General features: G+C 39.8%; 1 protein-coding gene across 1 annotated transcript; it reads left to right on the top strand.

The window, feature by feature from the left end:
• Positions 1-4,793: 4,793 nt before the first annotated feature.
• On the top strand, positions 4,794-9,505 carry LOC145447719 (solute carrier family 49 member A3-like). The gene is made up of 2 exons (XM_080325971.1): positions 4,794-5,474; positions 9,482-9,505. The coding sequence occupies exons 1-2, from the start codon at positions 4,794-4,796 to the stop codon at positions 9,503-9,505; spliced, it is 705 nt and encodes a 234-aa protein (XP_080182097.1).
• Positions 9,506-23,620: the final 14,115 nt, after the last annotated feature.

The following is a 23,620-nucleotide window of genomic DNA, read 5'->3' as shown; positions in this document are numbered from 1 at the left end:
ACGAGTATTCGACTCTCCGGTCTCGAGCTACCGCTAAAATGTATTTACAATGAGATTATTTCAGTGTTTCTCAACCTTTTATACCGGTCGTATCCCTTATATCTCATGAAACGATTCTCGTACCTCCAGGATCCGGATCTAAACAACACCTTGTAAGTCCACCCCCGACAATGGTCATGGCCACTGGCCATGGCCCGTGGAGTTATCGACACAACATATGTGGATTTCAGGTACAGGAGATATTAACATCGAACGCTTAGAAGAGCGTGCTGTGTTTTTGAGGACAAATGATTATCGCCGTCAATCACTTTGGCAATGCAGTTTATACTTGGTCGCAGGCGGACCGAAAGTCCGAAACGTTATATAGGTCTTGATAAGTTCTGGGAAGTTACGGCCGGCGCCCCAATGTCGGTGTATGGTAGTTCCGTACAAGCAGGTTTCCCATCCCTGGACTAATAAAGCACTCCAACAGCCTCCAGCGACCATTCTCTTATAGTCGCGAAAATGGCTATACTCATTTTTGTGTTTGATTTATACCGTGGTGTAAGTCTGAGGCAGGTTCCGGTTTCGTGTATCACAGGTGCATAATCCCACCCGTATATCACGGGAGGTACACGGGTGCGAATGGGAACTTTTTTCTCCGAGAGTGTATGTTCATCTGTGGTTACGAAATTCGCGGAATAGCAATTTAATTCTTGACTGGCGTGGCATTCTTGGCACAGCAATTCTTTGCTAGGTTTGCTACGTGAAGACGACATTGTCACTTTTCATCATGATGTTGGCTAGAACGAAGCGCCAAACGTGATTAATATGGCGCTAATATACCGCAGTCGCTAAGATCAGTACACTTTTGGGTGTGCTACAAAATAAAACATCATGTTACAATAACGGGGAAATTATACAATTGTGATGATTTCTTCTACGACTATTGTCTTCTTCCTGTCACGTATTCAGGGTGCATGAACTATTAGATTTATAGTTATATAACCGATCTTGGATCACTGCATAATAGGCCGTCGGAAAATGTCCACGGAGTCGCAAGCAGGAGTGTTAGAACGTGGTTTCCTTCAGAATCGGTAACGTCGTAAATCAGAGGAGGTCTTTTGAGTCGAATCATTTGCAAAGAAAAACTGACTGCTTAGTCTTACGAATTTTCGGGTGGGAGTTGGAAGGTGCGAGGAGAATTCCTAAACCTAATACAATAGTGTCATAACAAAACCCTCAAAAGCGCTTACGTAGTTATTTCGCGATCTGTGAATTGTGACATATTTTTTCATCAAGTCACAAGGATCAGTCACTCCATAAATGAGCAACTAGAAGTAGCGCTAACGACCCTTAACAATCCGTAACTAACTAAAATACAAGTGATAACCGATAATACGTATCAATGAATTGCAAAAGAGCTTAGCATATTGGAGATCTAATCAGCATTTCAAAAGGACGGGCTTTCGAGTTTGAAATAGACGGGGTTCCTACCCCAAAACTCAAGCCGTGGCTACGCCACTGTTAGTAGTGATGACTCGGGATGCTTCGGGAGCATTACACAACATATCGCTACATGGTACCATGATTCACGCCACACGACACGTGATTTCTAGTTGTTAGGGAGCTAAATTATTTATTCAATCCGCAACTAGAACTGGATCTACTTGAAAACCAGTAATTACTAGACCAGTGATTCGCAAACTCATGGGTGTCACGGCACAGTAGTGTACCGCCACAGATTCTCAGGTATACCGCAAACATTTTTGGGGTGTTCGAAAATAACTGTATACATAGCCCGAAGACTAGTATACGCGATTTACAGACGTTTTATCTTCTTAAACAGCTGATAAATAAGCACAAGTGACAATGAAATAGTTATGGCCTCCTAATAAATCAAGCAATCTTTCCACAGAAGAGCAATTAATTGATTTACGAAAATTTAAAGCTATTTCTTGAAAAGAAATTGTGTGATTTTTAGCTGTCTGCTAGCAAATGCTATTCCATAATCGGTGCAAAAGCAATCAATATTGTGTTAAAATGTACATCTTCATGACTAGGTGGGCATGGTTTTTCATATTTGAGTGAGATCAAAATCTGTAAACGAGAGACTCTGTGCTAGGAATCAATGACATAATGCGGGTTATTGTTGTTGATTATGTTTGTTAAGCAATTACAACGCAAGTGGTTTTGTTCGCCATATACAAAAATCCTTCTAATATATAGGGTCGCGCATTACAAAATGCGGTTAAGTTTGTGAACAATTCAGCCTCCTTTTTATTGTATATGTTCGGTTCACGTAATAAAAAAAAACATCGACCCTTTTGAAAGCATCTTTTCCCGGACCAAGTGTGCTGCGAGAGTTTTCTAGCTTTTGCAGCATGTCAAAAGCCGAAAAAGTTTGGGAACCACTGTACTAGACCGTCACCTAACTAGATTGGTAGTTTGTACAAGATAATAACCCTATTTTTATCCCGACTACGTACGTATACCCATCAAATCTACACTCTCGCCCCACCAAAACAGACAATTTTTTTCGATATAAGTAGGCCTACAGGCCAGGGCAAAATCGATTACCTAAGTGATTCAATTGCGAATCGGGTATTAGGTTTCGACTCTAGTATCATTCATTATGACACCACAACAGTATATGAACCGGTGGTGAGCTGCGGAGGGACTCGGATAGCATTCGGACCGGATATTTGCCGACTTTGTGACATTCGGAGCGGAGTCGGATATAATTACAAATATTTTTTCGGAGATTTTCGGAGTGTTGTAACTTCTGCCTCGGATATCTTTGGATAGCTCTGACGAGAAGTGACTATTGATTACAAACCAAAACACAGACAGTTGACACCTTGTAATATGACGGGCAACATGCAAAAATGCTTGCCAAGGATCCAAGTGAATAAAAAGCAGCCATCTGCACTGCAATTGGGGACTGGAGAGTAGACAATACTATAAGGCCAACCACATTATCACATTCATTTAGTAAAACACATAACCATGTGTACCATGCTTGCCACTCTAATGATAACTGGTTAAAGTGGTACGATTGGCCATGGCCATGAGCTATATTAACCTAGTGCTCTAGAAAGACATTTTCGTAGAGAAGTGTCTGTAGTTCACAAAATTGAAGGCGCCCAATATCATTCGCATAGCATCATTTGCTTTCTGCATTGAGATGCAGCAGTCTTTGAATCCATAGCTGAATGTCACCATATTTTGACATAAGATCTCCAGAATCTTCCACGTTGGTGTCATTGCAATCTTCTACAGTCACATTCTTCCTTACGTATTTGTATTGCGGTTATAAAAATATTTGTGATTAGACATTACTGTTCTAACGATTTCTGGGATTTTCATTGTTGTTCTAATAATCTCTGGGAATCGTATTGCTGTTCTAATAATGCCTATGGTTTGTCATTGTTGTTCTAATAATCATTTGTTTGCCATTTGCCTACGGTCTTAGATGCAATACCTCCCAAGGGAGATGAACTTCATTTACACAGCATCAAGTTAACGGTATTCTCTCTGTGTGCTACCCTTGCTAGTTCCTTCCTATGCTTGGCAGTACAACTTTCGATTCATTTTTTCTTTCGTTTGCTTTCAGAGATATACAACTATTATGACATTCTAATGCAGAACTATTCTCATCGGAGATGTACATTTGGGATTCTTCGACAATGTTATTGAATAGCCTACCTCTACCGATATAGATGTTTCGGATAGTTGACGAGATTCTTCGGATTATCTCAGAGTCTGGGATTGAGCTCTTCGGAGTCGGAGGGAGATTTCCTCTGAGATTATAAAGTTGTCGGAGGGATTCGGATTCTCGAAGAGCACTATCCGTTCATCGCTGATATGAACCATATGTGAGAAATTCAAATATGTGCCTTTTATACGACGAGAAAGAACATAATGCCATATAAGTTCTACATCATAAAAAGATAACTTGGCATTTTGTCGACCATATGCCTATACTTCATTGCACTTTGAGACAATTAATGTTGTAGGTTGATTTATTCTATAGATAAATAACCTACCAACCTACGATGGATACGCGATTCTTATAGTCACGCTTGCTTGCCCGGAGATGTTTACTGCCCAGCAATCTTGAAGCAACATAATTTCTAATCCCATGGCTGGCGATCCGAGCGCTCAAATTAAATAACTTTGATCTTATTCGAAAGCTACTGTCCGACAATATACAAACGCAACCGCGCAAAGGTCATTGTACTGCTTCGTTGCGATTGTTTAGTTAGAACAATTGCGATTTTCATACTTTGAAGTTTATTTCAGGGTGGTTCCATTACCCTGATGAAATTTTAATGAACAATTTCGGAATCAGCGCGACAGTAGCTTTCGAATAAGATCGACTTTTGTACGCGAGGTATATGATCTTAAGAAATCATGCACTGATAACACAGAACACCTCAAGGGCCATCAGTGGTGTAAAGTTTCCAGTAGTCAATTTAACAGAGTAGTGAGTAGGCTACTTGTTGCACATATGGGCCATGAAGACACTCCACTGTAATGCGGCAGTATGCTATATATGTCATCGAAATGCGGCTTACTATACGGAATCGGTGTAGGCCTATATCGTATGTGGTCAGGGGTGTACGAGTTTTGAGTAAACGTGAAAAGGGTGTATCACGACGAAAAAGGTTGAAGAGCACTGCTAGAGACTATATACTCTCACATGGGTTGTGCGTTTCTAAATTCGAAATTATAGATTGAATACTATTAGGAAACCAATCGCTTACTCTGAATAAATTGTACGCAGTCGGGATTTATATTCACGACACACTATGGCGATTGAGTACGTATCGATTTCTGACGGTGGAGCTGGGAATAATCCCGTCACAACATCAAGAGGCAAGTATCACGTTTCCAGGAAAAGATGGGCTATTCTTTTGCTGATCTGTTCTATACTGTTTCTGGACATCTTTTCGATTTGCTACTCTTTCGTCAACGATGTGGCGTCGGAATACTTTGGAGTCAAGCCAGTCGTAACGGATTTACTATCTACGTTTAACTTTGTTGGAAGAATGACTGGCGGAATAGGACTGTGTATGTTCGGCGGTTGGATGAAACTTCGAAATGTATCCATATGCGATTCCCTTGCAATAGCGATTGCATCTCTCATGAACGCTGTCGGAGTGTGGCAACGGTGGATCGGTTTGTGCGTGGCAGGAACGTTCCTGAATGGTTTATCCTCGGCTGCACTTATGACTCTCATCCAAACGGTAGCCTCAGACTGGTTCCCGCTCCACGAAAGAGGAAAAGCTTCGTCGATACCGTGGGCTGTTCGGAGACTGTCAGCATTTGTGTCCAATATCGTAACAACCACGACGATAGGCCACTCACAGGATCTGACGCATCAATTCAAAACAACGTTCATCGCGATATTTGGTACACTTGTTATCTCGTCAGTAGTGTGCTGTCTGATATCATGGACATTTGTCACTGATAAGCCCCCGCCGTACGAGGTACAGCGCCAAGATGAAGAAATACAAATTATTGCAAATGTCAAGTCTTACAGTGTTAAAAATGAATTATCTGAACTTGCGCATTTGTTTAGCAAATCCAGTATCTTGTTATATATATGCAAATGCATACACTGTTTTGTTGTCTTGGACAATTCATTAGGCTCGATTCTACTGCCCTCTTTGGTACTGAATGAGTTTCCGGGCCTGACACACCAGGACGTTGGAACTGTGTTGATTGTGGGGATATTATTCGGATCGTTAGGCTCGGTTGCAGCGGGTCAAATATTGGACACGTTTTCAAACCCTAGAGGGACTTTTGTTGGCTTTGCTGCAATTTCAACTATTGGTTTAACCGCGTTTTCATTGAGTTTTCACTTTCACACTATCGTAGGAGTGTTTGCTTCTTTCCTAGTGTTCTGGTCGACCAGAGATGGTCTCATGGCTTGTCTATCCCATAGATTGATCGGGATGACAATGGATCAGCCCCCATCAGTTAGGGTAAAGGCGTTCTCCCTATCAATGACCTTCGGATCATTACTTGTCGCCGGGAGCACATCCATAATCCGATATTTGACTGAAAATTTCAGTGTAACGTTAGGGGTAGGATCGCCTATACCAGGGGTGGGCAACATACGGCCCGCGGGCCGGATCCGGCCCGCGAAGGGATTTTGTCCGGCCCGCGGACAGTTTTTCGTCTTACATGATAATGTGGCCCGCCGGCCCCAGTGTTCCGAGATTCCCCACTAGTTGCTCACATACATTTTAGTGATTGTATGTTTTTATACACATGTATGCACAGCGAGCGAGGGTGGAGCTTACGCGTAAGTTCGTCGAAGCGAGAAGACTTGCATTATCGGCATTTACGATGTACCGAACCCTAATGTCCTTTGTGGTAATAATGGTGTTTGTCGACGACAATGGTCATTTACACCAGGTCGATATTTCTTATTTTTGATTCCGTAACCGTCGACTTGTAGCACGTCCCACACTTCTAGGCTTTTGTAAGACACCGATTATGCCAGGTGTCGCCAACTGAAAACGGGTCGCGGGCCAATTTCAAATCTCGAGGCCGCGGCCCGCATGAGTTCAATATCGAGATAGACAGGCCGCACAGTTTAACAACCACGCTATCTCGTCACCTACTTAATCCTAATGCATTGATATCTTGGTAAATTTGGGGTACCGGGCTTATTGAACGCCTTGAAATCTTGATGAAGGATTGCACCGTGTGTTGATTGATCAGAGAGAAGCAGACATGGTGGTACCTGTATGACAGGGGTGGCCAACCTGCGGCCGTAGAAGCAAATTTGTGCGGCCGTGGACCTGTAATTCAATTAGTAGGTGTTGGCGGCCGTCGACGTGGAATTTGAATTGACTCCCGATTTCTTGAAAGATTTTAATTATTCTTGAAAGTTTCTTCGCGCAGCGCGCGATTCAATGCGACTGTATTTTTCGATTTTAATATAGTTGCGCACTTTGCAATCAGAGCCCCACAGTACAGTTGCGAACAGATGCGACACATATAGAAATACCAACTCGGAATCGTGTTCTCCTCACTATACCGACAATCCTGATTGGAGGTCAAGACATGCAAAGAACAGCATGCAACAAAGTGACTAATAATAATTGGCCTGCCCTGACCGACCCTCCACCAACTCTACCGGTGAATCTGATCACATGGGATGAGAAATAATATGTAGAACTACTAATTTTCATGACGAAATTCATTAATGAATCTGAAAAAATTTTCGCGCTTTGCGCGACTATGAACACTTGAACAGCCTACAATATTTAATAGATTAGTACGGAGTTCGCCGGAAATAAACATAGACACTTCAACATGAGTATTTGGCGTCCTGCTAGTTCATTACGACTATTTCTGGAATGCGGCCGTAGGCTACATGAGTAGTCGAAATGCGGCCGTGACTGGGAAAAAGATTGGCCACCTCTGCTGTATGAGAGTGCTGTTCTCAAATCCACATTGTCTTCGTCCTTATTGGCGAGAAATGGCTTTGAAGTTGCATTGCTGTCGTTAAAATAATACATTCATTAAATACGATTTCTTCCTTGTATACGTAGATAAATGGGCGAATAATGTATCGATTCAGCAATCCGGCCCGCCAAGTACTTGATTTTCCTATATCCGGCCCGCCGACTTGGAGAAGTTGCCCGCCCCTGATGTAGAATATTATAAAGCTACTGAAGATTGCTCTGATATCAGAGCATTTGAGCGGTGTAGCCTAATCCTGGCTTGCAATTGTTACTGTCATTGCCAAAGTCGAATTAAATCAGCGCTAGATTTTTTCTTCGATTATGATTGGAACATATCAATAACAACTTAAATACAATCGTTATTGAGCAATATTAATAGCATTGCTACCTAACCTTTTTATCGATCGTACCGTTTGCGCTTCCAATTAGATTACTCGTAGCCCCTGTCCATTTTCAACACAATTTCTGATGGTACCTATATTAAAATCAGAAAGCCCATTCACATAAAATCGCGCGTGGCCCGAAGACTATTTTCCAGTGGAATAAATTGGCCAAGGAAATATTCCACACCATATAGGAATAATTCCACAATACACCTCTTACCCCCTAATGTGGTTCTTCGTACCCCGAAGGGGTCTACGGACCCTGTTTAAGAACCCCTGGAATAGAAATGTCCAATCGCCGAAGAATTCATTGGTGTTACAGCTATGGAGCGTATATACTACTAACTTGCTCGCTACCGATAATAACATGGATAAAGAGAATAAACAACACCTAGCATGTAACCAACTATACGACACGGGGGTCACAAAATTCCAATGGTTGCCGTACTGACCTGATTAGATAGCTAGATAGCTACATACCCTACGCAACGCAAGCCTCGGCGTTTTGATATATTACTGTTCCCATGACAGCTTCATAGATTATTGAGTCCGTAGGATTACCAAGTCAACGTTCCGAGTCGCCAGTCCTTCTCTGATTTTAACGTTTTACTTTATCACCCAGTCAATCCGAAATCGAGTAATTTTACGAAAGGTCGCACCAAAACAAATCACAATTTTCAGTCACGAATCATCAACGCGTCTTGTTTTATCATCATGAACTAGAAATGTGACGTAATAGCTGATCTTCTACCGCATGGTAGCTTTTAAAAGTGACGTGATAGTGAAGTTCGTTGAGATTTCAGTAATTTTCATAGTAGGTTTAGCGTGAACTTTAAGTTCTTATATCTAAAAAAGATATATGGCACCTGAATATATTGTTGAATTCTTGAAATTCCAAAATGCAGTCGCGGGCCGCACAAAATGTTCTCGCGGGCCGTGTGTTTGAGACCTCTGCTCTCAAGTAAGTTGTTTTTGCGCCTATAAGTCACTTTCTCGTGCTCACCATAATTCGTGAGCCAGTTTTTCGTGACAGCAATTTTCATTGGAGCGAGAAATTGAACAGTGTGTTATTGTGTGTGCCTGAGAATTTGAATTAATTCCTTCTTCCAGAAGCTTTGCGTACGTTGGTCGAGTAATGCAGCAATCCAACTGGATTTGGTGTTATAATTAGGTAATTGCCGCGACCCAAGCTAATCAGAACCCCATTGTGTTCAACGTAAAAGATACGGCTTTCTCAATCATATGCTACGTGTAATAATTCTTGTCTGCTTCATACAACTGTATTCCCGAATTATCGCGCAACTTGTATCTTGTACCCATACGACGCATTGTGCGTGGCGATACATGTTTGCGATTCGCAGCCGCAACACCAATAGGTTGCGGGTTTGAGTCCGACAGAGGTCAACTCCATAATCCCATTACACAAGTGTTTGGGGTATATCTAATTCAGGGGTTTTCAGCCCTTTATTGGCCTTGGCCCATTTTCCGGTTTAAAAATGTGCCGTGGCCCACCTGATATCTTAGAGTCATAATCCTGTTTAATGCGTGGTCATGGACGGCGCCCATATGCCTATTTCTCTAAAATATGAGCATTTTTCTCTAACTGATGATATTTAAATCTCAATCTCCCAGGATATGAATTCGCACGAAGCGTGAAAAAAATTGCAAGTGGAATGATCTTGGGCCCCTTCGAGCTCCCCCAAGTGGGTGTGTGGGTGCGGCAGTTACGGCCCTGGTAGATCATAAGCGAAAACTCCTAAGTATAGATTATTTTCGTCCGCTGCTCCATTCGCGTCGCGAAACACAATGATCAGATCCCCCCACTATGTGATTGAGACTTTAGTGATACTATTGCGGGGAATATCATAATCATTCTGGGCCAGCATTGAACAATTCATTGGTGAATGGGGTACTACAGGGAAGTGAAGAAAGATTTTTCAATATGCATGATGTACTTTGTATGTCTTGTACCAAACCAACTGAAGTTGTTATGTCAGAATATTCAATCCAATGATACAATCAATTCCTGTGACTCTTTCATATGTACAATGATTTCCAGGCCGGACATTTTAAACCGACTTCAAAGATTAATGCGCTCCGATAAATCCTCAATCCAATAAGATTCGTTGTGGAGGTGCAGTATACCTCCGCAAGAAGTTACTAATAATTTGCAATTATGGCTGTTTTTAGCTTACAATAATACGGCGTGCCGAAGTACAGTAAATCTGTACATCAATTGCACTTCATTGCGAGTTCATTGCATACCTCTTTCAACGGCATACGACATATGACCCTACCGGAATACTTGGTTACTTCAGCATTATCTTCCAGTTATTATACGCTTGAAACTATTTTAGTTGCTGTTAGCCGTAGGTTGTCATAGCCAGTAGAAAAAGCCAGCGTTTGGATTTGTACAGGCTGACTTCATACGCGCCACTACGTCTAATCAAAGTCGGATGAAAAGCTTTATGTAGCCTACGTATAATTAGATAATACGAATATATTTTTATCGAATAGCATAAGAAATAAAACTAAACTTACATTAATTCTGAAATTTTCTAAATTTCTAATTTCTAAACTCTGTGGCCCACCTCAATTTGCTCCGTGGCCCACCAGTGGGCCATGGCCCACCCTTTGAGAACCACTGAATTCTTTTACTAGGGCAAGTTTTTGTTGCACTAAAAATCATGTGAAAGTTGTACTTAATTTTAACGAAATTTGCAGTTAAAAGTTGCATTTATATATTTTTAGAAATGTTTGAGTATGAGACATTCGAACAGGTCCGTTGTGTAACACAACAGTCTAAGATTTACATGCCATCTGCTTGTTTCATTTCTGTCTTCGCTATTCAATCGATCATGCATACATTTTCATGTCAGTCAGGTTTGAAATCTCCATGACACTCGGCAGCATTTCGCTGTCAGCTCCTGCAGAGCTGGCAAATTCGGTAATTCAATATTTTACGGACGGCCTGGCAAGACTGCCAAAATTACATAAGCAGCATTTACGATACGCAGCAAGAAAATAACTCGATCGACATTTTTCAACTTTTTTTGGTTTTTAACTTAACTTAGTTTATCTAATTTGACCATGCTGATTCAGAATTTGCCGTCACAATTCTCTCATCCCGTCATGTCTTCTTTACATCACCTAGGCCCATGTGGGTGTCTGATTTCAGAGACTACTCCAAGTCGTTTCGACGCCTTTCTATCTTTTCATTGTATCGCAATCTTGTGATGTTTTGAAAGGAGGAAAATATTAATAAATTGATACTTATATCAAAAACTAGGCCTAGAACACTACCTTTTTTACATGATTACAAAAAGTTACTTTTACTTCTACTTGAGTAGAAATTGACACCGTTACTTCTTTACTTCTACTTGAGTACCTAAGGTACGTACTTTTAGCACCTCTGATGACGTCACAAGAGTTATAGCTATGACCAAACAGCAAGGAATACGTCACACAACAGGCTGTTCTTAGCACTGAAATACAAAATTTGAAATCACAGATTATAAAAACTCTTGACGTGATAGACAAAAAGCGACTTCATATTCGTAATCAGCGTACGAAAATTGACTTAGTAGTCACCATTTTGGCTAAAAAACAAAAATCATGTCGACCAGTGTAATGGAAGCAATTTTCCGCAAATAGCCAAACAACAAAGAGATGTCGGTAAACAAGCCAAATACCATACCCCAAACCCTCCATGGTCTGTAAACGTTGCCAAGGCAATGCATCAAAATTCAGTGTTGGCGACTTTAACAAAACCAATAGCCTCAAACTGTGACCAAGTGAAAATGTAATTTTCGGTGGTCTCGCCTGGGCGGGGGAAGGACTTTAAATTTTAGCGACAGTGAATTAATCAAGCGATCTATATACATATAGTTCAGGTATAGTCCAGGTTCGTGCTTGTTCTCGCACGCCATTGCGTCATAGATGTTATTGAGATGCAAGCTAATTCACTACATATCTCTTTGTTAAGCAAATCAAATAGAAAACCATACTAGACACAGTTTCATAACATGTTTTTTAAACCCTACTTTGTATTTGCGCAAAACTTGATAAAAGTTGCACTAAAAAGTCGCATAAATAATAGCAAAAAGTTGCAATATGAGATTCCTCCAAACAGCTTATGACACCATACTACATATATTCTGAGAATTTAGAAAGCCCACGGAAGCTGCAAAAAAGAGTTGCAAAAGCTGAAAAAACTTGCCCTATACTTATTATATATACATAGGCTCCTCCAAGTCATCCGCGTAAGCGGTGGATTAAAAGGCCAAGAAGTGGGCCGTGCTAGAAGTCGGAAGCTACGGAATCATAATAAAGAATATCGTCCTGGTGTAATTGACCATCTCAGTTCAAAAACAACACGAATACAACAAAACAAAAACAACGACGCATTTGGCGCTGAATCACGCTTTAGTCCGTTTTGTTATATCTCATGGTGGGCCGCACAATGAAATTTGGAGAGCTTCTTGGAGGTACAGAACTTCAGTATACAATTGAATAGTATATTCGTATTGAAATGAAACCCGAATATTCTCGGCTGACACTCGTCAGGGGTAATCGTCAGCAACTAGTAGAGAATAAGAAAGAACATTGTATATCAGCAATCGTATCACGTATCGTATAGTGACGTCATATTTTGCGATACGATTGTTGATATACAATGTTCCTTCTTATTCTCCACTAGTTGCTGACGGTTACCCCCGACGAGTGTCAGCCGAAAATAGTCGGGTTTCATTTCCATATGAATATACTATTCAATGAAATTTGGATGAAAAGTGGGTCGCGCACTAAAAAAGGTTGGGAAGCATTGGTTGGTTCGAGCGTCGGTTCGACAACCCGTCGTGCGTCCAAACCGATCTCTTCGCTATGTTCAAGAAGACGTGTCGCAATTTCTACGTTACGCGTGTAACTGTGGTTTATGCGCTCAAATGCTATCATTTTGTGCGTTGCGAGTGGCCTCATTTTTCGATTAACATGATTGCAAGTCAATATTCACAATCTAACAGTATCTAAAATTGTTGTTATTACGCCTAATCCAATCTAAGCATATTGTTTTAATTTAATCTGGTTTCAACCAGAGTTGGACAACTAGAGAATGTTCAGCTTTTCCAGATTAGATTAGAATTGAAATTATGGCTACATATTTATTTTGAAACTAGATTAGAATTAGAATTAGAACTTAACAGTTATTTTTCTAAATTTGAATATAATTAGAATTACTGAATTCGCGAATCAGGGTTCGTTCTCAAATGACGGAGTGACAAATGTCTGTGCCGAACAGTTCTCGCTTTAGCATAAATTAGATTAGAATCGAAATTAGAGCATAGAAAAATTTCACAAATTAGACTAGAATTGAATTAGAATTATAGCGTAGAAACATTTCACAGTAGAATTAGACTACCGCGCGGCATTTCCCTCTAATTAGACTCGGTGCACCGAGTGTATGAAAATCACGTTACAACAGAAGCGTGTGTTCTTCAACAGGGCTTAAACGTTGCAAAACTTGTCGGGCGTGCGACAATTCATCAAAGTATTGTCGAGAAAAACTCAGACACCGTATTCCTTATCGGATAGTGATGATAGATTCGAGTTTAGAGGTCAATTTATACACCATACAAGTACATGCATAGTAGGTTTAGTTATAGTAACTTATAGCAGCAATTATATAAATTGCATGCAAGAAACGTACTTAAGGGTATATCTAACCGGACAATTTGGAAATATATGTATTGGTTTAGCCAATCGCTGCGAATGGCGGCCGCATAGCTGAGGTTATTTATTGCCAACTACACTTACACTTGAGAAACGAAAACACATTAACTATAAACGGCGCGAAAATAGCAATCGCCACCATCGCAGTAATGTATATTTCAAAGGTGTTTGCTCAATGTTGATCGACTCTCTCAGGACAAATTCCTCTAATCGCCCAAATCTCCAGTATTATCAAAGGCGGACAGTATCAAAGCGATAGTGCTTCCATCAAGTTCTCAGGACCACTCGAGACCAGTGATTATAAACTAGTAGTTGTAGTTAATTTTGGAACGCCCGGTCGAATCCAAGCCAGTCAGTTTCAAGGCTTTATGGAGCTGGTTTTTAGCAAAATATATTGAGTATGCGTACATTAACTTGACACCTCACTGCACACAAGCGCATATTTCGGAATGATAAATGGGTATGGGAGGTATATATTCCGACATCACCTTGCGAATTTGAACAGTGCGCAGAGGATACAGTAATATCTGCAGAAAGGGGAACTCGTTACGATTTACGAAACTTTCTCTTCATCTGCATATCGAATATGTTGCACGTTCTGGTCGCTAAGCATTTGGAAATTATTATTCCTCGTAAAATTTTCATCAGTAAGAACTTAGCGAGTGACTATGACCTTTTACGAAATGACCGATGGATTTCATAGTGTTTCTCTGCAACTACGGGGCTTGTCGCGATTGGAAAGGTTGATAAAGTGATAAAGTCTGATTATGTAATGATATTTCTTAACATTTTCTTCCGACAAGACAGTAAGTTATCTCAAAAAGTTCGGCAAAGTCGAAGGGTCGATTTGCGTTGCCATCCATCGAATATTGAAATTTTTAAGCACGAAATGAAGCTACGTTAGCGCTCGCAATAGAACCATTCGAGAAACCCGAGGATAATTTCATCCCGTCGTGAGATATCACAGTGTTTATAATTAAATTGTAATAAAGCTTCCTAATTTACGATAGGAATGTGGCGAATAAATTTGTCGCCAAGGTGCATTAAACCACCTTTCTTTCCTTTCCTTGTGTCATATCGCACTTTTGCGTTTTACTCCTCGTATTCTAACGGACTTCTTGAAGGTACAGAATTTCGAATACTATATTCCTATTGAAATAAACTATTTTCGGCTGACACTCGGCAGGCGTAATAGTGAGCAACTTGCAGATAATTGGAAAGAACATCGTATATCAGCGGTCGTGTCACCAAATACCTCGTATTCTGTGATCAAATCATGATCATCGCACGTTAGCAGGGCAAATCGTTGACGATCTAAGCATGGCTATTTCCCTCTGCGATCTCGCCCTAATTTGATAATTATTTGATCAGCTTAAAACCGCTCAACAGTCATGAGGAAACGATGATCGATCTCAAGAGCTTCCACAGTCAATGGGCGGCAAGTTTGATAGTTCCAGGTCGGCATTATAGAAATAGCAATGTAGTGGTATATGTATATCACTTGAACTGGTAATCATTATATACAATACTAACATCGTCGAATATCACAGAATAACAACTCGTGACAATATATACTTAAAGAGCTTCTCGGAGGTACAGAACTTCAACATGCCATTGAATGATATATATTCAATATTTTGCTTATACTCGTCAGGGGTAATCGAAAACAATTAGTAGAGAATTGGAATAGCATTGTATATCAACAATCGTATCACCAAATATGGCGTAACCGGCATGAAATTTGAATAATCGAGGCGAAAAGATCGCTTGAGCTCAATGTACTATTGTAAATGGTACACAGACCCCCTCTATTCGCACAAACGAGGTTGCCGTATTTTGATCAAAGTCAGCTCCAAGGCACGCAAAAGAAAGTGTGAACGGCCTCTCACGATGACGCGAAATCTGTCGTCTCGATAACTTTTGCACAAACAGAATTATCCAGCAATATATACCGATGACCGATGATCAGTTAAATTTGCGTAACGTTGCTTTGAATTTAGAACATAAAACTACTTTTGAATGTGTATGCATGGATTAAAACCATAGGTTACAGTGTATAAGTGTATAAACTTAACCGGAAATGAGTTCACTTTAAGACCTGCCTCTACGCGTAAATTGTGTACGAATATCCCACGTACGTCGTATGCGTAATAAGTATGAAAAATACAACCGACACACCAAAGCATACCGTAACAATTAAAGTCACAGATTAGACAATTCGCATCAAAACGGTTCGAACTGTGCTATACGAAAACAGTAATGATGGATAAATATATACAATACAAATGTAAGATTTGCATATGATGTAGAAAGTCTTTTTAGTCTGCAAAAACTTGTATTATTCAACTTGAATAAATGTCGATTCCAAATTCAGCGTTACTGTTTTTGTATAGTGTGGTTCAAAGCTGATGGTTGCCATTGTTACATTACGAATTACGCAGTCCGTGATTTTAATATCTGTAAAGAAACTCTCACTTTCTCAGTACCTAATATTAGCACATCACTGAGCAGTACATGCAAATTGTAAATCATGTCATTCGATGCTTTACATTTAGAAATAAAATGAATACGCTCCGGAATATAGTTTAAACTTTTGGCTAGTCATGATTCAGTATTTTCTGGTTATTTGGGCGCTTAGGAAAATAATTTCCCACCTATAACTACGTCTAGATTAGAAGTGGCGTGTCAAATCAACAAGAGGTCATTCTCAACAAAATCTCACGCAAAGTTTCAAGTATCTGTAGCCACGCCGCGGGAGTATCATGTTCATCCACAAAATGAAGATTATTTTACACCTAATCAATACCCACGTGTTTACGGAAAGCAGTATGCAATATTCTTTCTTAGTTGCTGACAACTAGATAATGCCAGTAATCTAATTTTAATGAAATTCGTGAATTGTTTCTTTGCTCTAATTCTAATCTAATTAGTATAATGTTTTTTGCTCTAATTTTAATAGTGAACTAATTTCTGGTTTTCCTGTAAATGCTGCAGGAGAACTGTGTAGTGCGAAACCAGACAAGCTTGCTGTACATTTGCTATTCTCGTGTTTATGACACATTGAACTCTGATTTGATATGGACCGAACTTGATTCGATGTCAAAGTTTTAGTGAATTCGGTAATTCTAGTTTAATTCTGAAAAAACTAACTATAATTCTAATGTTAATCTAATTTTGAAAATAATATGTAGCTATAATTCTAGATATAATCCAATTTTGAAAAAAACTTGAAGCTGTAATTCTAATTATCCTCTATTCTGAAAAAATGCAGCTTTAATTCAATTGTAATCAAACGGGGAAAAGATGAAAATTTGCTATAGTTATCCCAGTCTGCCGCCTGGCAGTAAGAGCAGTTTTTTGCGTCAGCGAAACATTTTGTTTGAACGGAATCTGATACTGAAAGATACGAAAATGAACGGTTTTCGCTCATTGGTATAACATGCAACTTGCGGCATCATTGTTAGTTAGTGCAAACGTGAAACAACGTAGATTCGGTGATTGATCATATCTAACTACTATCGATATACATATATTAGGAATAGCGCGCAGCATTCATTTTGTTACCGACCATTTTCAATAGCCTAATGCCACATGTCAGGAAATACAATAATCGTGATTAGTAATCGCAATCGATTACAACATTTTCAAGTAATCGCAATCTATCATTTTGCATATAAAACCAATTGCTTTGTAAAAGGACGCTGACTTAAATTTTAAGTTTCACAAAGACTACGAAATAATATTAACAAGCAATACTGCGTTACGGACCATATGTCTGGTCACGAACATATCGTTTGCTCGTAGAAGAACAATGACAAGCAGCATTTCTTTACAAAGCCTATTCAAGCAACCCATCGCCTTGGATTAAATTTTTGTAATCATTCGATTGCTAATATAAATCATACATGTACGCGAGATGTTGAGTGATATTTGCAGCTGTACGCCTGTCTTTTAATGATTGCAATATAGAAGTGACTACCAACCCTATACTAGCCACTCGGGCTCATTGCAGGTTACCTCCTATGTAGCTGGAACTCCTGGAAGTTACGCCCAAGTATAGTATTGGGTTGCATGATACCGTGCGAGACCATTTGTATGAAATATTTGTATCCTCAGCGATTGTAGCGTGCGCTATAAATCCACAAAGAAATTCATACAAATTAGAAAATGGGAACAGTCTGTCGATTGGCTGTCCGGCCCGATTAAGGCAGGGGTTACTTTTCAACTTTTGTCCCCGATCCGAAAAGCGAGTAAACGATAAAAAAGTGACGGGTGAGGCAATGCTGAACTGTAGTCACAAAATATTGGCGCGCACATGAAATTTAGCGAGGACATACCAAATCCGAACAAATATTTCAGTGATTGTATGTATTGCGTATAAGATCAGCGGTTTTTAAGCTTGCCGTCAGCGGCCGGTCTGGGGTCGATTTGCATTTCAAAGGGTCGGAAACACTCGGAGGGCGATATGTGGGATCTGGGAAGCTATGTGGGGGAAGAAAATGTAGTAACAACTAACAATGTCGATGGTATAGTGCAGTGGTGGGCAAACTTTTCAGTTCGTGGGCCGCATTCAACATCCGAATTCATTCGCGGGCCGCACTTTTGCAAATTGAGATTATTAGCGCACTATTTTTAATTTATTATATAGTGACTGAGTAAATATGGAGATATTATACAAGTAGATGTATAAAACAAACCAAACCGAACATTGATTTGATCATAACATACACGCGTCAGAAACATTGACAATATTTTTTAACTGACGGTCATCCTCAATAACGAATTTGTCAAAATTGGGGATGAAAGTCGGTTGTGCCGATTCTTAGAAGAGGATGTGAAGTTGAATCTGTGACGAACGGTCTGTACATTGATTTGCTGATTCTACTTTTGGTTTACCTCCAGGAGACACAATGCAGACAGCATCTAGTTGCCTTAAATGCACTTCTACAATATATAGATAATATAATTATAAAATAATTCTACACACATCAAGGACGAATGTACCTAACACACGCGCGAATAGGTTTCCCAAGTATAGCGCTAAAAGTAATAAACTTGAGGGATTTGCCAATGACACTCACGCACTCAAAATCACACTTTTCATCCGATTATGTCATTCTCATTTCGACTTTCTGTGATGTTTGACAATTGAAACTCTACGAAAATGCGTGGGCCTTGCAATCGGGCTATTGCGTCAGCAATAAGTTAGTAAGACTATAATTATTATTGCCATGGTGAAATATATTAAGAAAAATATTTGTCATGACGCTTCAATAATTACGTTTTTTGTACGCATTATATTTTCTTGAGGCTTCCGCGGGCCGCACAAAACGATGTTCCAGGCCGTAGTTTGTCCACCCCTGGTGTAGTTCTTACAACTATAATTCTATCTCGATCTCGATGCAAATTTAAATGCAAATTCGTCAAATATCGATATTTTTCGTCGCGCTTCGAGCGAAATATACCGACTGTGTATGTATGATTTCCACAAATGCAGTAGCTACTACATTTCGTGTAAAATGCGGGTTTTACGCTTCATTCGCATACTTTTAGATTGCAAAATCTCCCTATAGGGTTATAGGAACCTCGATTTGATCCCAAAACAGACTATACAATTGTTTGATCGTTAATTAGTTGAGTGGTCATCGGGAGCGATTCCACTCCGAAATAGTTCCATTAGTGAAGTCCTAACCCGACAAGGCCAACCCGAATTCGATATCTGCCCAATCGTCTTTAGTAAAACCCATAAAATATGAGGGGGGTACCAGACCATGAAAATTTCTGAAAGAGAACACTGTAAGGAAAAATGTTTAAAAAAAACACACTGGCGTGTATACCAATATAGCTTTATAGATAGGGCGACCATTGTCGTTCAATATTTACGATTGTAGGCTTAGTTCTTTCTAATTGGGAATTTATTTCTATATCCAAGTTTATGCGAATTCAGTGATCCTAACTAGGATCTAATTTCACAAAATGTATAGTTATAATTATAATTAGATCTTGTTTTGGAAAAGCTTAATATTTTCCATATAGTTGCCCGACTTTGATCGTACCATATTCCAGCGTGACCCAAGGTTGTTGTCGAGTTTGTTGAATGTTGAGTCACAACACAATAACTCGGTCCACCGTATACCGACAACAACAACAGCATCGACAAAAACACTACGGACGACAGTTTCGCCAACTTTATCCTTTAATATAAACTACAGGATGAATCACACCTTACTTCTTACACAGCACCTGCATGCCATGCTTTTGCAAGCCGTGCTTGCCTTCATAAAGGCATTTCTGCGTGAGGATTTGAGTAAATAATTCAGTCCGCCAATATCGCAATTGCTAATGTGACCAGCACCGGTATGAAACTATTTCAATGGGATCTTCGACCTAACAGAGCTATAACATAGAAGAGAGTTGGGCGACTGGAAAGTTTCAAGCTTTTCCAAATTAGAGTAGAATTAGAATGATAGCTATACAGTGTTTTTAATTAGCTTATAATCGGAATTACGGATTTCAAAAAATAGCTTGGATATTGAATGAATGAAATTCCGAATGGGAAACAAATACAACAAAAATCATGTTCAGTTCACATCAAATCAAAGTTGATTGTTATAAGCATGAGAATAGCAAATATCTGTACACTATGCTTAGCTCATTTCGCGCGATACAATGCTTCTGTAGCATTTTCAGTAAAACCAGTAGACTATAATTAGATTGCCGGCATATCGCTCTAATTAAATAACTAGAATTACATAGCTCTCTAAGTCCTGTACCATATTGCGGCGATGCCGCGAATGTATAGCATTTCGCTATCAGACTTGACAACTGTATAATTCTGGTTGCTTTAATTAGAGCGAAATGCCGCTATCTAATCCTAATCTAATTTATGAAACATTTCGTTGCTCTAAGTGTATTTCTAATCTAATTTGAGAAATTGTTTCATGCTGCAATTTTAATTCTAATCAAATTCCTGGTTTTTCTGTGAATACTACAGGAGAACTGTATCGTGCGAAACGAGCCAAGTTTGCTGTACAGACATTTGCTATTCACATGCCCACGAGAATGAACTATATGATTAGATATTAACTGAACGTGATTCAATGTCCAAGTTTACTCGAATTCATTAATTTTAAATCTACTCTAATTTTGGAAAAAGCTGTGCAGCTACAATTCTAATTCCTATCTATTTTTAAAAATCTGAAAAGTTTGTATATGTCCATTGTCCACGTCTGTTTGCTTCTCATTACCGAGCCGCGATAATAGTTAAGGAGTACATCTGTCACTCCGCTGCAATCAACAAAGCGGAGTGTGATTTATTTCTGTCGAGAACTGGAAATACATAAAGCTAACACGCCACTGCGTCCGATTCTTTCTATGTCTGGTTCGGCACAACATAGTTTAGCAAAATGGCTCAACGCAATTATCGAACCGGTTCGGTCTGTTTATTCAGATAATTGCTTAAGTGACTCCTTCACATTTGTTGAGAAAATTCGAAATTTCGGCCTTGATCCCAATGATGTATATATGAGCTCATTCGATATTGTTAGTTTATTTACTAATGTGCCATTGACTGAAACTTTCAATATTTGCGCTGACACTCTTTACAATGGTGATCTTGAACCTCCTCCAATTCCGCGGGAGATTTTCTTGGAGCTGCTTGAAATATCAACGTCGTCGGTTGAATTCAGTTTCAACGATATGATGTATAAGCAAATTGACGGCATTGCTATGGGTTCACCATTGGGACCTACCCTCGCGAATATTTTTGTTGGGTTCCATGAGAATAAGTTATTCTCGGGCCCTGATCAACCTCTCATGTATTATCGATACGTTGATGATACGTTTGTAGTTTTTCAAAGTGAGCGACAGTGTGATGCCTTTTTCGATACGTTAAATTCAATGCACCAATCCCTTAAATTCACAGTAGATAAAGAACAAAATAGTTCCCTACCATTTCTTGATGTATTGGTGGAAAAAACGGGTCACCAATTCACCACATCAGTCTATCGGAAGCCAACATTCACCGGTCATTATGTTAGGTGGAACTCCTTTTGCCCGAAAAAGCGTAAATTAAATTTGATCTCCACCCTTGTGCATCGAGCACTTATGATTTGCTCTAAAGACAAATTGTCCACAGAATTAGATTGGATTAGATCCATTCTGTCCAAAAATGGATATCCCGATTGCATCATTGACTCTGCTATTGCGGAGAAAATGCGCAAATTCAGACAACCTACAGTTTTCGGCCCTAACAAATGCCCGGTGTACATACACCTTCCTTGGCTTGGCTCTGTTTCTAATAGATTCACCAAATCAATCAGATCATGCGTCGAATCGTGTTACAACACTGTTAATGCGAGGATTGTGTATACAACGAAACAAATTTTGCCAAACACGCGAAAGGATGTGCTGCCCGCTTTTCATCAAAGTATGGTAATATATGAATACAAATGCCACTGTGACAGTCGGTACGTGGGACGCACATCCCAACGCTTGCTTGAGCGTATCAAACAGCACGTTCCTAAGAGGATAAGATCGGCATCGCAGTCCCCTGATTCTGAAAGTGTCACTCAGCAATGCAAACACGCATCAAAATCCCAATCGCACAGCCAAGTGTTGGCAAGCAGTTCTTCAATTGGCCAGCATTTGATCGAGAACCCGTCCTGCGCCTTGAACTATTCAGACGACATGTTTTCAGTTTTATCCAAGGGTAGATCAATGTTTCATTTAACTGCTTTGGAATCCACTTTCATCAAACTAAACAACCCGGTCCTCTGTCGCCAGAAAGAATTTTTGTATAATCTTAAAATTTCACACTAGTTGTCGTTGCTTAGCTGTTCGTCCGTGTTTTTGTTCAAATTTTTTTCTCTGTGTTGCTGCATTGTCTCATTGTATTTGTATTTTATACCTCAGCGCTCTACTTTTCAAGTTGCTTGTTGCTATATACGCTGCATTGTTGCTATGGCTGAATTTCCATTCATGTTATTTATAAATTTGCATTATTGCGTCACAATTCGCCATTTGGTTTTGAATCCATCTCTGTTCTGTATCCTTTATCGTGCCGGTTGCTCTTGATAAGAGGCACGCGAAAAGTTCTTCGAGTCAATAAATATGAATATACTGTTAAAAGCCGTGTTCAAGTTCTGTACCACCAACCAGTTATTCAAGAACTGGAAATCTGGAAAAGCGCGCGTGCCAGGAATTCTAATTGCGAAACTGGACGCAAAAACAAATTCCTTAATTGCTGCTCAGCTCTAGCAGTTTTGGGTTTGAAGATTGTGTGAAGCCCGTTTTTGAAATGTCATTGTCGCAGAAAATATTTCGATTGAATTTTGTCAACTGTCGCGATCACGTTCGGAATGACGCAGTCCGGATTACGACGAATGCGGCTTATAATTAGATTCTACGTTTCCGCCATATTGAATCATCGTGATCAACTTGCTCACGAATTTATCGGATAAGCTGGGTCCATTTCGTATAATGCCTGGAGCTATATTCATCGGGCGAAATTTTAGGATGTTCATGACTGGCAGTTTTCAAAGTGTTTGTTGATTGAAATAAGTTAGATACAGTAAACTCTGCTTAATTCGGACACTTCGCTCACTTTGGATCGAATTAAGCGAAAAATCAACTGTTCGTTATGCTGCTGTTGTTTATGTCGTTTGTCGACTACTATGGTCATTTACACCAGGCCAATTTTCTTCATTTATATTCCGTAGCTGCCGACTTGAAGCACGGTCCACTTCTAGGCTTTTATAAGACATCGCTTACACGAATAAGATGGCGAGGAGAAGCCTAAATAAACCTCCAACACTTAGGTATGAATTCTGGAGTCGACCTCGGTCGGACTCGAACCCGCAAGCCATTGGTGTTACAGTTGTGGATTATACCACTACGCTATCTCGCCACACAACTGTTCGATACATGGTCATTAGGGCTGTTCAAAAATAACTTTTTTTCTGGATTCCAGCCATTCAGCCATTAAATTGTCAGGTTACCCTAAAAACGCTGCACTACAACTTCTCAACAAAACAGAAGGAAATT

Source organism: Botryllus schlosseri, chromosome 10 (genome assembly GCF_051294905.1).
Source record: "Botryllus schlosseri isolate E-star chromosome 10, Bs_hap1, whole genome shotgun sequence".
In the NCBI taxonomy this organism is placed as follows: domain Eukaryota; kingdom Metazoa; phylum Chordata; class Ascidiacea; order Stolidobranchia; family Styelidae; genus Botryllus; species Botryllus schlosseri.
This window is presented reverse-complemented; position numbering and strand designations above follow the sequence as displayed.

Excerpts from the sequence above, each read along its gene's own strand:
- LOC145447719 (XM_080325971.1), top strand. The coding sequence starts at position 4,794 with ATGGCGATTGAGTACGTATCGATTTCTGACGGTGGAGCTGGGAATAAT. Across the intron at positions 5,475-9,481 it reads ATAAGCCCCCGCCGTACGAG|GATATGAATTCGCACGAAGC; the intron begins GTACAGCGCCAA and ends TCAATCTCCCAG.